Below are 13,927 nucleotides of genomic sequence, written 5' to 3' on the forward strand. Positions count from 1 at the left end.
TCAACCTCGGGGTTGTAAGTTCAAGCCCCACATTGGGAGTAGAGATTAATTAAAGATAAATATATATATATATATATATATATATATGTATATTTTAAAGAGCACTTGGTTCTCTCTGTGCCTTGCCATCCCCATTGCTTCTGTTCTTGTCCAGCCCTGTCATCTCTGGCTGGGATGATTTGGGTGGCCTCTAGTTTTGCCACTTCAATCCATTTTACATTTTACATTTATTAGTGGGTTTAATCAGCTCCACCCTTTTCTAAATCCTTTCTGCAGCTTCCTATTGACCCTCCATGAAGTTCAAACTCCTTTAGCTAGCATGCAAGCTGTGCATGGATAGCCAGTTTCCTGGCTCCTTTTAGGTCTACCCAGGCTGTGACCCAGCCACACTAATTTCTCTCTGTTCCTTGACTTTGGGGCTGCGTTCTTGCCGCTGCGCCTCAGCACATTCTGCTGCTTCTGCATGGAACGTGCTCCTTTTTTCCCCCTTACAGCTTACCAGGTCTTGGCTCAGTCTTTACTTCCTCTGGAAATCCCTGAGTCAGTGCACCCTGAGTCTTTGGCTTGCCCCTGACTTGCCACTGGAAACTGTCAGAGTGCAGAGACTGAATTCAGGCTCCTACCCTTGTGTCCCCAGCACCATATTGGGCACAGAAGATCTCAAGGGCCTCTGTAAAATAAGGAAACTTATCACACCTGTCTTCACTGAATTACTCAACTTTAGCCAGGACTCAACAGCTCCTAACAACCCATTCATTTTCAAATGTCACCAGAGATCTGCAGAGGAGAGGTAGTATTATTGCTGCTTAGATGCGAAGATACTTCTATGTGTGCCCAGGAGAACATATGTGGGTTTTGGATTTTCAGTATGCTCTTTCCTTATTGTTTTACCTCATTCTTATCAGCCTATCAGAGAGCCATGACCACATGAGTCCACGACCTGGCAAAGCACTACAGGTGTCCTTTGTTGGTGATTGACAAGGAAGGAACCTCAGGCCTCCTTAGATTTTTCATGAGTGGATGGAGAAATAGACTTCCCCTATGCCTGTAATGTCACTAGCTTCATGAGTATAGGTCATTTAATCTCACTGCTGACGTCTAGTGTCTGCAAGAGGGGAGAATAGTACTGGGGGTGTTATGGCTGAGTTCAGAGCTCACTTAACCTATTATGTAGCTCTGTTATGTTTTCACACCAGCTAGAAGCTTAGGTTCCCTTGCAGTGTGGCTGGGAAGGACCCTGTGACTTTGGTGATAAAGTTCACCAGACCACGCGTGGATAAGCACTAGGGGTTTGTTGAATGTGCATTATGTGCCCAGTACTGCTGTGGCTCTGTGCTTTTCCTCTGAGGGCTGAGGGCTCCTTCCTATAGCTCCTGTATCCTGAGGTAGGCAACAGGCCTTGCATCAGTTCTGTTCATTGTGGCATAAGACATAGGGCTTGAACCTGTAAACTTAAGCTCCATCTCCTGTGTTGGGATGATTTGGGGGCTTGGGGGATATCAGAACTGAATAAACATATACCCTCATGCTGGGTTTTTGGCCAGAGGTGACACCTCTGAAAGAATGAACAGGTGAGGGTATTGTCTTCCTGGATCCTAAATCCCCCAGCCTGAAGAGAGGAAAGATTTTATGTAATAACAATTACTATAGCTGATGATAGTGAACTTGAACCTTTTTTGGGGAGGAGGGGCAGTTGCATTGATACATATATTCATTTATTTATTGTAGTAAAACATACGTAACATAAAAATTTATCATTTGAGTCATGAAGTGCACAGTTCAGTGGCATTAAGTACATTCACATTGTTGTGCAACCGCCACCATCTATCTCCAGAACTTTTCTCATCTTCCCAAATTGAAACTGTCCCCATTAAACAATAACTCCTGATTCTCCTCCTAGGCACTGGCAAACACCATTTTACTTTCTGTTTTTATGAATTTGACTATTCTAGATACCTTGTATAAGTGGAATCAAGCCGAATTTGTCTTTTAAAAAAAGATTTGTTTGTTTGGCAGAGAGAGAGTGTGCATAAGCAGGGAGAGCAGCAGGCTGAGGGAGAGGGAGAAGCAGACACCCTGCTAAGCAGGGAGCCCAGACATGAGGCTCAATCCCAGGACTCTGGGATCATGACCTGAGCTGAAGGCAGATGCTTAACCAACAGAGCCACCCAGGCACCCCTTGTCTTTTTTTTCTTTTAAACATTTTTTATTTGTTTTGTTTTGTTTTTAATTTGAGAGAAAGAGAGTGTGTAAGCACAAGCAGGGGGAGGGGCAAGCAGACTCCCCTGAGCAGGGAGCCCCATGTTGGGTTCCATCCCAGGACACTGAGATCATGACCTGGCTGAAATCAGACACTTAACCAGTTGAGCCACTCAGGTGCCCCCAGAATTTCTCTTCCATGTTGTATTATATATCAGAATTTCCTTCCTTTTTTTTTAAAGTTATATTTATTTAAGTAATCTTTACACCCAATATAGGGCTTGAACTTACAACCCCAAGTTGCATGCCAATTGAGCCAGTCAGGTGCCCCATAATTTATTCCTTTTTAAGGCTCAGTAATACTCCATTGTGTATATGTGTCACATTCTGTTTATCTATTCATCCATTCAGCAATAGACACTTGGATTGGTTTGCTTTCACCATTTGGCTGTTGTGAATAATGCTGCTATGAATATGAGTGTACAAATATCTGTTCAAGTGCCTCTTTCCAGTTCTTTTGGATATATACCCAGAAGTAGAATTGCTGGATTAAATGGTAATTTTTGTTTAAAAATTAAGCATTTTAAAGACAGTGTAGGTTGCATGGGTGGCTCAGTTGGTTAAGCAGCTGCCTTTGGCTCAGATCATGATCCTGGGATTGAGTTCCACATCGGGCTCCCTGCTCAGCAAGGAGTCTGCTTCTCCCTCCGACCTTCATTGTCTTGTACTATCTCTCTCTTATTCTCTCCCTCTCAAATAAACAAATAAAATCTTTTTTTTAAAAGTGTAATTTTTAAAAGATTTTATTTGTTTATTTGAGAGAGAGAGAGAACGTGAACAGGGAAAGGGGCAGAGGAATAGGGAAAAAGAATTTCAGACAGACTCCTCGATGAGCATGGAGGCCATTGCAGGGCTTGATTCATGACCCCAAGAACATGACCTGAGCTGAAATCAAGAGTTGGATGCTTAACCATCTGAGCCACCCAGATGCCCCAACATGGCTTATTTATTTTTTTTTAAGATTTTATTTATTTATTTGACAGAGACAGACACAGTGAGAGAGGGAACAGAAGCAGGGGGAGTGGGAGAGGTAGAAGCAGGCTCCCTGCTTAGCAGGGAACCTGATGTGGGATTCCATCCCACGACCCTGGGATTATGACCTGAGCTGAAGGCAGACGCTTAACGACTGAGCCCTCCAGGCACCCCTGATTTTTTAAACTTAGAATTACCATATGATTAACTGCCATACCGATTTCCACAGCTGCTGTATCGTCAATGCACAAGGGTTCTAATCTTCATATCCTCACCAACACTTGTTATTTTCTATTGTTTGTCCTTAAGCGTAGGAAGTTGTATCTCATTGTGTTTTGATCTACATTTCCTCAGTGATTCTGATGCTGAACATCTTTTCATGTGCTTATTAGTGATTTGTCTCTTCTTTGGAGAAGTAACTATTCAAGTCCTTGCCCATTTTTAATAGATTTTCTCTTTGGTTTTGTTTTTCTCCTATACCATGGGTTGCTTTTCACTGTGATGATGGTGTTTGTTTGTTTTAAGATATTATGTGTCATTTGATAGAGAAAGGGAGAAAGCACAAGCAGGGGGAGCAGCAGAAGGAGAGGGAGAACCAGGCTACCCACCGAGCAGGGAGCCCAAAGTGCGGCTCAATCCCAGGACCGTGGGATCATGACCTGAGCTGAAGACAGACGCTTAACCATCTTGGCTGCCCAGGTGCCTCTGATGGTGTCCTTTGAGATACAAAAGCTTAAGATTTTGATGTAGTTTACTTTTTTCTTTCTTTCTTCTTCTTCTTTTTTTTGGTAAGATTTTACTTATTTATTTATTTGTTAGAGAGAGAGAGAGAGCATGCATAAGTGGGCAGAGTGACAGGCAGAGGCGGAGAGAGAAGCAGGCTCCTGGCAGAGCAAGGAGCCCAATGCGGGACTCAATCCCAGGACCCTGGGATCATGGCCTGAGCCGAAGCCAGCGGCCTAACCAACTGAGCCACCCAGGCATCCCTACCTTTTTCTTTTGTTGCCTGTGCTTTGGGTTTAATATCCAAGAAATCATTGCCAATTTCAATGTAAACCTTTTCTCCTGTGTTTTCTTCTAAGAGCTTTACAGTTTTAGATCTTGTTTATTTGATCTGTTTTAAGTTAATTTTGCATATGGTGTATGGTAAGGGCCCAACTTCATTCTTCTTCATGTGGATATCCAGTTGTCCCAGCACCAAGTGTTACTATTTTCTACTTGAATGGTCTTAACATCTTTGTCAAAATCAGTTGACCACATATGGGAAGGTATATTTCTGTGCTCTCTTTTGTGTTACTATGGTCTATATGTCTGTCTCTATGCCAGTGCCAATACACAGCTTTGTGGTAAGTTCTGAAATCAGGAACTGTGAGTCCTCCAACTTTTTTTCATCTTTTTCTAGATTGTTTTGGCTGTTCATTGTCCCTTGAGATTCCATATGGATAGCATTAAATCTGTGTATTGCACTGGGTAGTATTGGCATCATAACAATATTACGTTTTCCAATTGTGAACACAGATGTCTTTCCATTTATTTGTGTCTTCTTTAATTTTGTTCAGCAACATCTTACAGTTTTTAGTGTACAAGTCTTTTGTTTCCTTGGTCAAGTTTATTCCCAAGTATTTTATTCTTTTTTTTTTTAAGATTGATTTATTTATTTTAGAGAGGGGAGGGCAGACAGAAGGAGAGAAAATCTCAAGCAGACTGATCACAGAACACAGTGCAGGACTAGATCTTATAATCCTGAGATCACAACCTGAGCTAAAACCAAGAGTTAGATGTCTCACTCACGGGGTGCCACCCAGGCACCCTGGTATTTTATTTTATTTTTAATTTTACTTCATTTCATTTCATCTTTAAGTTATTATTTACTTATTTGAGAGAAGGAGAAAGTGTGTGAGTGCACCAGCAAAGAGTAGGGTCAGAGGGAGAGAGAAAAGCATTCTCCGCACCAAGTAGGGTGTCCAACACAGGGCTTGATCCTAGGACCTCAGGATCAGGACTTCAGCCAAAGGTGAGTGCTTAATTGACTGAATCACCGAGGTGTGCCACCCCCAGCACTTTATTCTTTATAACGCTATTATAAATGGAATTGTTTTAATTTCCCTTTTTTGTCGTTCACTGTTAGTGTATAGTTAGTGTATAGAAAAACAATTACTTTTCATGTGTTGATTTTGTATCCTTCATCTTTGCTGCATTTGATTATTCTAATAGCATTTTTGTGGAATCTTTAGGGTTTGCTACATATAGGATCATGTCATCTGTGGACAGAGATAGTTTTACCTATTCTTTTCCAATTTGGGTGCCTTTTATTTTTCTTGTCTAATTGCTTTGGCTAGAACTTTTAACACTCTGTCGAATAGAGTGGCAAACACAGGCATCTTTGTCTTGTTCCTGATCTTAGGAGAAGTTTTATAGTCTTTCACCATTGGGTATGATGTTAGTTGTGGGCTTATCATATATGGCTTTTATTATGTTGAGATATTTGTTGGTTTATTCCTACTTTGTTGAGTATGACTGAGATGTAACTTAACATACCATACAATTCCCCACTTAAAGTGTTCAGTTCAGTGTTTTTCAGTATATTCATGGAGTCCTTACAGCTTTTTTGCCCCTACTTATCTCAGACTGGTTGGAGAATAGTTTTCAAGTGCATGAAGACTTGCTGGGAGGTATAAGGCTGTGTGTTTTTATTATTTTAGACATCAGACTTTTAGAAAAGACTTAATGTCACCCATTGTTTGAAGAGTTAGGACTCATTTCTTTTGAATAGTGACTCAACTCCAGCATCATATGAATATGCAACTTAGGTTCCCGTGGAGTTGCTCCCTGTGTCATTGACACCTGCAGGTGACATGGCACCCAAGTGTGGGTATAGGATCTCCTCTGGGAGAGGATTCACAAGTTGACCCTAGGGTTTATGTAAAGGCTCGCAGGCCTGGTAAACACTATCCCACCTATGGGGCAAAGAGTTTATAGGCAAGTGTTAAGGGCTAGCTGCTGGATGTGGAAAAGGCTTCCCCAGTGCAGAAGGCTAATAAGCAACTTGTGTTTGAGTACATGTGCCTTAGTAGTTCCTTATTCCCATGGAAATTTATGGAATTGGACCCTTGTTGCTGGTGGCCAAGCTGGTTGACCTTCCCTATTCGCGTTAACCTTAAGTGGCTAAGGGTCATCCAGGAAAAATGCACTCTAAACACAAACCCTGGGGTGCCTGGGTGGCTCAGTGGGTTAAGGCCTCTGCCTTCGGCTCAGGTCATGATCCCAGGGTCCTGGGATAGAGCCCCGCATCAGGCTCTCTGCTCAGCAGGGAGCCTGCTTCCCTTACTCTCTGCCTGCCTCTCTGCCTACTTGTGATCTCTCTCTGTCAAATAAATAAATAAAATCTTTAAAAAAAAAGAGAGAGAGAATGAAGACCAGCTTGTGGCAGCCTCTACCACGAGAAGTAAGGAAGCTGATTATTTGGGCTGCTGTTTTTCTGGGGAAAAGTACAGGTTTTAATCTAATAGGGATCCTGCCAGCAGGCTTACACTGATTCTGCCCCTGATGCTTCTTCAAGGTCCATTTTTAGCAGGAGGTCAGGCAGTTTGATAGTCTCAGTCCTTTGAACCTTGCAAGTTCCTCTTTGAAGTGCTGTTCCTTTCCCTTCCCTCCTCATTCCCCGAACTGCTGCAGGCCAAGTTACCAGGGTCATATGTTGGTCGGTGTCTTCCTGGTTCCTGCCAGCATGATGGGGTTGCTGGTTTCAGAGGAAGGTGTGTGGGTCAGAGCCTTCCTTTCCTGCCTGATCCTTTATTTGGATGGCAGAGGCTGCTCCCCCAAAACGCAGTGGCACAGCCAGCCAGAGAAGGGAAAGGGGTGTTTGCTATAGATGAAGGACTTGCAGAGACAGGAGCGCCATGTTGTGGGAACTCAGGTAGTGTTAGGAAACAGGTACATAGGTGCATGGAGCATGTCGGGGAAAGAGTAATAATCCAAGATGTATGTGGAAGTGTTCCTTGCAGAATCATTTACAACAGGGAACAATTGGAATGTAAATGTGCAGCCACTTGGAAATGGTCGAAAGAAGGCAACCCTGTGTTAAAAAACATTTTTGTGTGGGGGCGCCTGGGTGGCTCAGTCGGTTAAATATCTGCCTTTGGCTCAGGTCTTGATCGCAGGGTCCTGGAGTCAAGTCCTGTGTGAGGGGGTTGGCTTCTCTCTCTCCCTCTACCTCTCCCCCCGGTTGTGCTCTCTCTCATGCTCTCTCTTTCTCTGTCAAATAAATAAATAAAATCTTAAAAACTTTTTTGTGTGTGTATGGTAAAATATACATCACATGAAGTTGACCATTTTCACCATCTTAAAGTATAAGTTCAGTGGCCTTAAGTACATTCAGTTTTTATGCAACCATAAAGTTATACCTCAGCCCTCTTGGTTGGTGTTTTTAGTATTCTGAGCTTCTCAACTACCTGTTGGCACTCACAGATGGTTAATATCAGGCATCATGTGTGGGTTTCTCCTGTTGTACTGTTAGAAAGATATGACCTATTTCTCTTAGTTCTTGGAGAAATACCTCACTATTTCCTTGCATAATACAAACAGACTAAAAAACTCTGTTCATTTCCTTTTCTGGCCTGCTCATGAATGCCTCTGAGACATGTTTGACCGAGGTGTGCAGCATGGGCCCTGCTTTGCTGTGGATAACTTAGGTGTTTAGGTACCTGGGTGGGAGGAGTGGGGGTAGGGGGATCCTCAGGGCTTAAGGACACCCTGCCTCAACATTGGATGATCAGGGAGGCCAGTGGTGAGTGCATGTATTAGGCTATGTTAGTGAGTTTGGAGATACCCAGAGAAGAGCCCTGGGGTCTTGATAATTCTATACAGACCCAGCCTGGCTGTACTTTTTCCATGTCTTGGTCCTTGCTGAATAGTGGCTTATCCCTGTGGGCTTGATCTTGCATCTTTCTGCCAAGCACTACCTAGGATTCAAATACTCACTTTAGGTACTTCTTGAGGATAGATTCCGCTGCGTTAGCTGGAGCCAGAAACCAAGGGACTGGAAACAGTGATTTCAGGAAACTTTCATCTGAAACTGAAGTTCCTGGTTACAGACACTACCTCTTGTTTCTCCAGCTACTTAAGGCATTTAGATGATTTTTTGGATTTTCTTTAGAAAATCAAAATGTGAAGGCTCTCCAAGAACTGTGTTAAGAGTCTTATATTCATTGCTTTTCTTGTTTTTCTTTTACCAAGAAATGTTTTTAGAAGGGAGATGCGTAATCATTTGCTAACCAAATTTTTGTGTGTGTGATTTTTTGAAGGTACATGGGAATAGGACTCTCAGCTCAAGGCGTCAACATGAACAGACTTCCTGGTGAGTCATTGGTTAAGAGAATATTTGTTCTACTCTTCTGATCCATTCTGTGATGAGAATCATGGTGGCAGCCACGACGTTGGAGACTGTCTTACCTAAAGCCAGGTCACTGGGTGGAAGATCCTAAAATATGGCCATGGCTGGGATGATATAGGCTTAATTGGAATTTGAACTGTTTGCAGTCAAAACCAACCTGAGCTTGCTCCTAGTGGAGATACGCCTTAGTAGCCCTCACTCCCATTGGCATTTGACCAGCCTGGGACTCTGGCATATATGGAGAATAAGGCTGCTGCCAACTCTGGCTTCTTTGTTACTTCACCATTATTAAGAATCGGTCTTTGAGTGGCCTCCCATTTGGAATGTGGTTGAGGCAATTTTTTAATAAATATGAAGTGTGCGAGACTTGGGTTTGCAGTCAGTAACCTCAGATTTGGGGAATGCTCTGGGCCCTGCAGATGGTCCTCCGATACTACCCAGGCACCCTTTCAACCACCTGGGCTATGTAGAGTTGAAGGGATAGAAACCTCCACCAGAAGATGGTCCGAAGTCCGTTTGTTCCTTCAGTGGCCTAAGTGACATGGTGCAAGCTACCCTGGCATCGTCATGAAGGCAGGCAAAGTCTCTGTGTCTCTGCTCTGGCTCTCTCCACTTTTTGTGCCCCAGACACCGAGAGAAGGCAGCTGGCTTTTTCCAAAGAGAGCAGCACTTAAATGTTACATTTTTTCCCATCTATGCTTAATGTAAGACACAGATATCTTTTTCTTTTCTTTTTTTTTTTAAGATTTTATTTATTATTTGACAGAGAGAGATCACAAGTAGGCAGAGAGGCAGGCGGGGGGGAGGGGGGAAGCAGGCTCCCTGCCGAGCAGAGAGCCCAATGTGGGGCTCAATCCCAGCCCCTGGGATCATGACCTGAGCCGAAGGCAGAGGCTTTAACCCACTGAGCCACCCAGGCGCCCCATAGATATCTTTTTCTAATTGACCGATTTCAAGAACTTGAAATCTAGACTTGCTCAGGATTCAGCTACTTGTCGGGAGTCTGAAATGTTTTGGCTTTGATCTCAGGGAAAACTGGCCTTTAGTTAATAATCAGGATGTGTGTGTGGCATAATTGACTTCTTTGTGTAGCATGTGGCTGTAATCTTTTTTCCCCCACCCAAGATTTTATTTATTTATTTATTTATTTGAGAGAGAGAGAGAGAATGCCTGCAAGCGGGGAGAAGGGACAGAAGGGGAAGAAGAGGGACAAGGGGCTTGATCTCAAAACCCTGAGATCATGGAGCCAAATTCAAGAGTCAGTGGCTTACCCAACTGAGCCACCCGGATGCCCCTTAATCTTTTTCTTATGCCAAGTGTGCTCTTTGAACTTTTGCACTGCCTTGATGGCAGGGAAGAAGAGGCTTATTATGTAGAAATAGCTGTTATAATCTGTTACTGTCACTTTAAGCAACCTTGAACATTGGTTAAACGAATTTTTGTTAATCCACAGAAAAGAATACTATGCAGCCGTGAAAAGAATGAGGAGGTTCTTTAGGTACTAATTTAGAGTAATCTCTAGAGTGTATTGTTAAGTGGAAAATATAAAGCTTAGAACAGTGTATAATATGCTATGAAGTGTATAAAAATTAAAACAGCAAATTTAGCATATCTGTACCTGCTTATACATGCATTGAATATCTTTGGAAATCTATAGAAAAACTTGTAATATCGGCTATCCCTTGGGAAGTGACAGGGTGACTAGGGATAGGACTGGGAAAGAAATTTTTCACTTTCAAAATCTTCACATTTTCTTTCTTGTGAATATATTATTTGTTTAAAAAGTGTAAATAAAATTAAAATAAGCAAAAGCAGATGCCCTTGTATCAAGGAGTCCTCACATCTATCAGGTGGATTTGGAATACAGCCTTTTACCATGTGCTAGGATTGGTATTCTAAGTTTCACATGCTCATTCTTCTTTAGTAAGAACCGTTTTTTGCATCGCTCATTTGGTTTGAGATCCATGGAGTGGAGCAGATGAGGTGGGAGGGGGAGGCTCAAGGTCTACCTGGGCTGACCTGAATCTCTTTGAGATGGAGCCATGTGGAGCTGGCCACATCTGTTTGCCTCACTCATAAGATGGAGTTTTTGACCCCCTCTGCACCAGTTGGAGGCCAGCTGCTGGTCATGTGCCTTGATGTTGAGAATGTAATATTGTGTGGAAGTGCATTTGGGGCCCTTATGCAATCAGACCCTGTCTAGGCCCAGGATGTGGACCTATAGGAGAAGGGGCTTGGAGACAGTAGATGAGGTGTTGGTCCCCACACTAATGTATCCGGAGAGTTGGCATCTTTTTTTACATCCTGAGTGGTGTGTCTCTTGTTTGGCAGGAGAAAGGGGCCCCTTTGGGAATTACGCCTATTTTCATTTCACTCGGGCTGCAGGCTCTGAGGGCTTTTCTTCCAGTCATTTCTTTCTTTCTTTTTTTAAATAAATATTTTATTTATTTATTTGACAGACAGAAATCACAAGTAGGCCGAGAGGCAGGCAGAGAGAGATGGGGAAGCAGGCTCCCCGCTGAGCAGAGAGCCCAATGCGGGGCTCGATCCCAGGGCCCTGAGACTATGACCTGAGCTGAAGGCAGAGGCTTTAACCCACTGAGCCACCCAGGTGCCCCCCTTCCTATAATTTCTGATAATCTCCCTGATTATTCCTTAAGGTAGGAAGTAGGTATCAGGGGCATCTAGGTGGCTCAGTTGTTAAGTATCTGCCTTCGGCTCGGGTCGTGGTCCCGGGGTCCTGGAATTGAGCCCCACATTGGGCTCCCTGCTTGATGGGAAGCCTGCTTCTCCCTCTCCACCCCCGACCCCTGCTCCCCACTTGTGTTCCCTCTCTTACTGTGTCTCTCTGTCAAATAAATAAGTAAAATCTTAAAAAAAAAAAAAAAAGTAGGAATTAGTTGGCAGCTAGATAGGGATTCTCCCTAGGAAGGATGGATGCCTCTGGCTTTCCCAGGAGACAGGACTGGCTGAATGGCTGAAAAGACCTAGCACAAGACAGATGTAGGGGTAGAGGGAAGACGTTCCTCTTAGGAATGATGGTGGGCTTGTTTATCCCAATGCTGCATTTGGAAGATCAGAATCCCCTTTGGCACTTTTCATTTTCTGGGATTGCTTTTTTTGGTATGTGTACATACATATGCGGGGGGTGGGGGTAGTTAATGAGCATACATTATCCAAAATTGGAAGTATCGTCGTTCATAACAGTTGGACCTGAAGCTACTAGCTTGTATTCCACTGGGGACATGAGATGGAGGATGACAGCAGCTAAAGCCTTTCTGGCTTTTGCTTCTGATTTCCAAGAGACCCTTGGCTGTGATGAAGGCTATTGGGACTGTTTGGATATGTGGTTGGTGGGAGGTGAGTGACGATGGTGGCCTAGGTTGGGTCTAGAATTTGAGACTTTGGTGTTAACTTCAGGTGAGATATTTGAGTGTCCATGTATCTTCTTGATAGATACTGTTGTGTCTGAGGGCGAGTGGTGGTTCCTGTGGGTTTACAGGGGTGTTTCGGCCTGGTGTTGAGAGACATACAGGAGTTTGTCAGGTGGGTCTGCGTGGTGGTACAGTAAGGCCTGTGAGTAGATCTGTAAGTTGTCTTGTGTGATGGGATGCCTTCCTGGGGGCAGTCAGAATGACCCAGTTGAAGGAAGAGTCTTATGTTCCATTCCAAGGGCCATGGACTTCTTTATTTAAGCAGTGGGGATTGCAGGAGTGTTCTGAACATAGGCAAAATGTGATCAGATTTGCTAATAAGTAACTAGTTCAAGAGTGAACTATTGTAGAGGAGGCCTTCCAGAGGGGGTGGAGGCTAAGCTGGGCAGCCTGGGCAGTAAGAATCATGAGAGCTTAGGCGTATGATAGAACTTCAGAAGGTGGTAGATTTTGGTTAAAAAAAAGGACTCCTTTCCTTTTTCTGGAATACTTAACTGGAAGCATTTCATCATAAGTGGACAGTTATATTTATAAGTGCCTTATGGGTGTATATTGAGATAATTCAGTATTATCTTGTGTAGTTGAGAAGAATCCTTCTAGGTCATTGGGAGGAGTTCCTTATTTTCATGACTGTGTATGTAGATTACTTTTGATTTGTAAGTTTAGAAAAACTTGTCAGCGAATCTATCAGGGCCAGCTGGTCTTTTGGGGAGGACATTTTAAAGACTTTCCTTTCCTTTCTTGTTAGCTTGTTCAAGTAAGTTCATTCTTGTGGCATCACTTTCCGTATATTCTGCTTTGGCCATCTTATTCTCTTTATGGGAAAATGGCTCTGATTAATATTGTCAAAACCTAAAAAAAAGGAGCTCCCTGCTGGCTCAGTTAGTAGAGCACTTGATTCTTTTTAAAAAATTTATTTATTTATTTGACAGACAGAGATTACAAGTAGGCAGAGAGGCAGGCAGAAAGAGAGAGAGAGAGAGGAGGAAGCAGGCTCCCCACTGAGTAGAGAGCCTGAAGCGGGGTTTGACCCCAGGACCCTGGGATCATGACCTGAGCCAAAGGCAGAGGCTTTAACCCATTGAGCCACCCAGGCACCCTGAGCACATGACTCTTGATCTCGGGGTCATGAGTTCAAGCCTCATGTGGGGTGTAGAGATTACTTAAATAAATAAAACTTTTTTTTTTAAAGATTTACTTACTTGAGAGAGAGAGTGTGCAGGGGGAAGGGCAGAAGGTGAGGGAATGGGAGAAAAATCTTAAACAAACTCTCTGCTGACCAGACCATAAGATTCACCCCTTTAAAGTATGCATTTCATTGATTTTAATGTACTCACAGAGTTGTGCTACCATCACCTCTATCTAGTTCCAGAACATTTTCATCACCCCAAAGAGAAACCCCATACCCATTAGCAGTCATTCTCTGATTCTCCTTCCCTGCAGCCCCTGGAAACACTAATCTACTTTCTGTTTCCATGGATTTTCCTTTTTCTGGACATTTCATATCAGTGGAGTCATACAACAGGTGTTATATTTGCATACCACTTCTTTCACTTAGCATAATGTTCTGAGGTTCATCTAAGTTGTAATGTGTATTAGAACTTCATTTCTTCTTATGGCCAAATAATATTCTATTATATGGGTATATCACATTTTGCTTACCCATGTGTCTGTTGGTGAGTATTTGGATTTTTTTTTTAAGATTTTATTTATTTGACACAGAGAGAGGGAGCGAGTGAGAGAGAGACAGAGAGCAAGCACAGGCAGGGGGAACGGCAGGTAGAAGAGAAGCAGGTTCTCCACTGAGCAGGGAGCCCAACGGAGGGCTTGATCCCAGGACCCTGGGGTCATGACCTCAGTCGAAGGCAGA

General features: G+C 43.2%; 1 protein-coding gene across 1 annotated transcript in view; it reads left to right on the forward strand.

The window, feature by feature from the left end:
- The window catches only part of RANBP10 (RAN binding protein 10), a 65,361-nt gene that overhangs the window by 16,947 nt on the left and 34,487 nt on the right, over window positions 1–13,927 (forward strand). Inside the window, exon 3 of the mRNA XM_080828226.1 lies at window positions 8,535–8,587. Within this exon, the coding sequence (XP_080684352.1) occupies window positions 8,535–8,587 (53 nt within the window). The remainder of the gene's footprint in view (window positions 1–8,534; window positions 8,588–13,927) is intronic.

Source organism: Martes martes (assembly GCF_963455335.1).
Source record: "Martes martes genome assembly, chromosome: 17".
NCBI lineage: Eukaryota > Metazoa > Chordata > Mammalia > Carnivora > Mustelidae > Martes > Martes martes.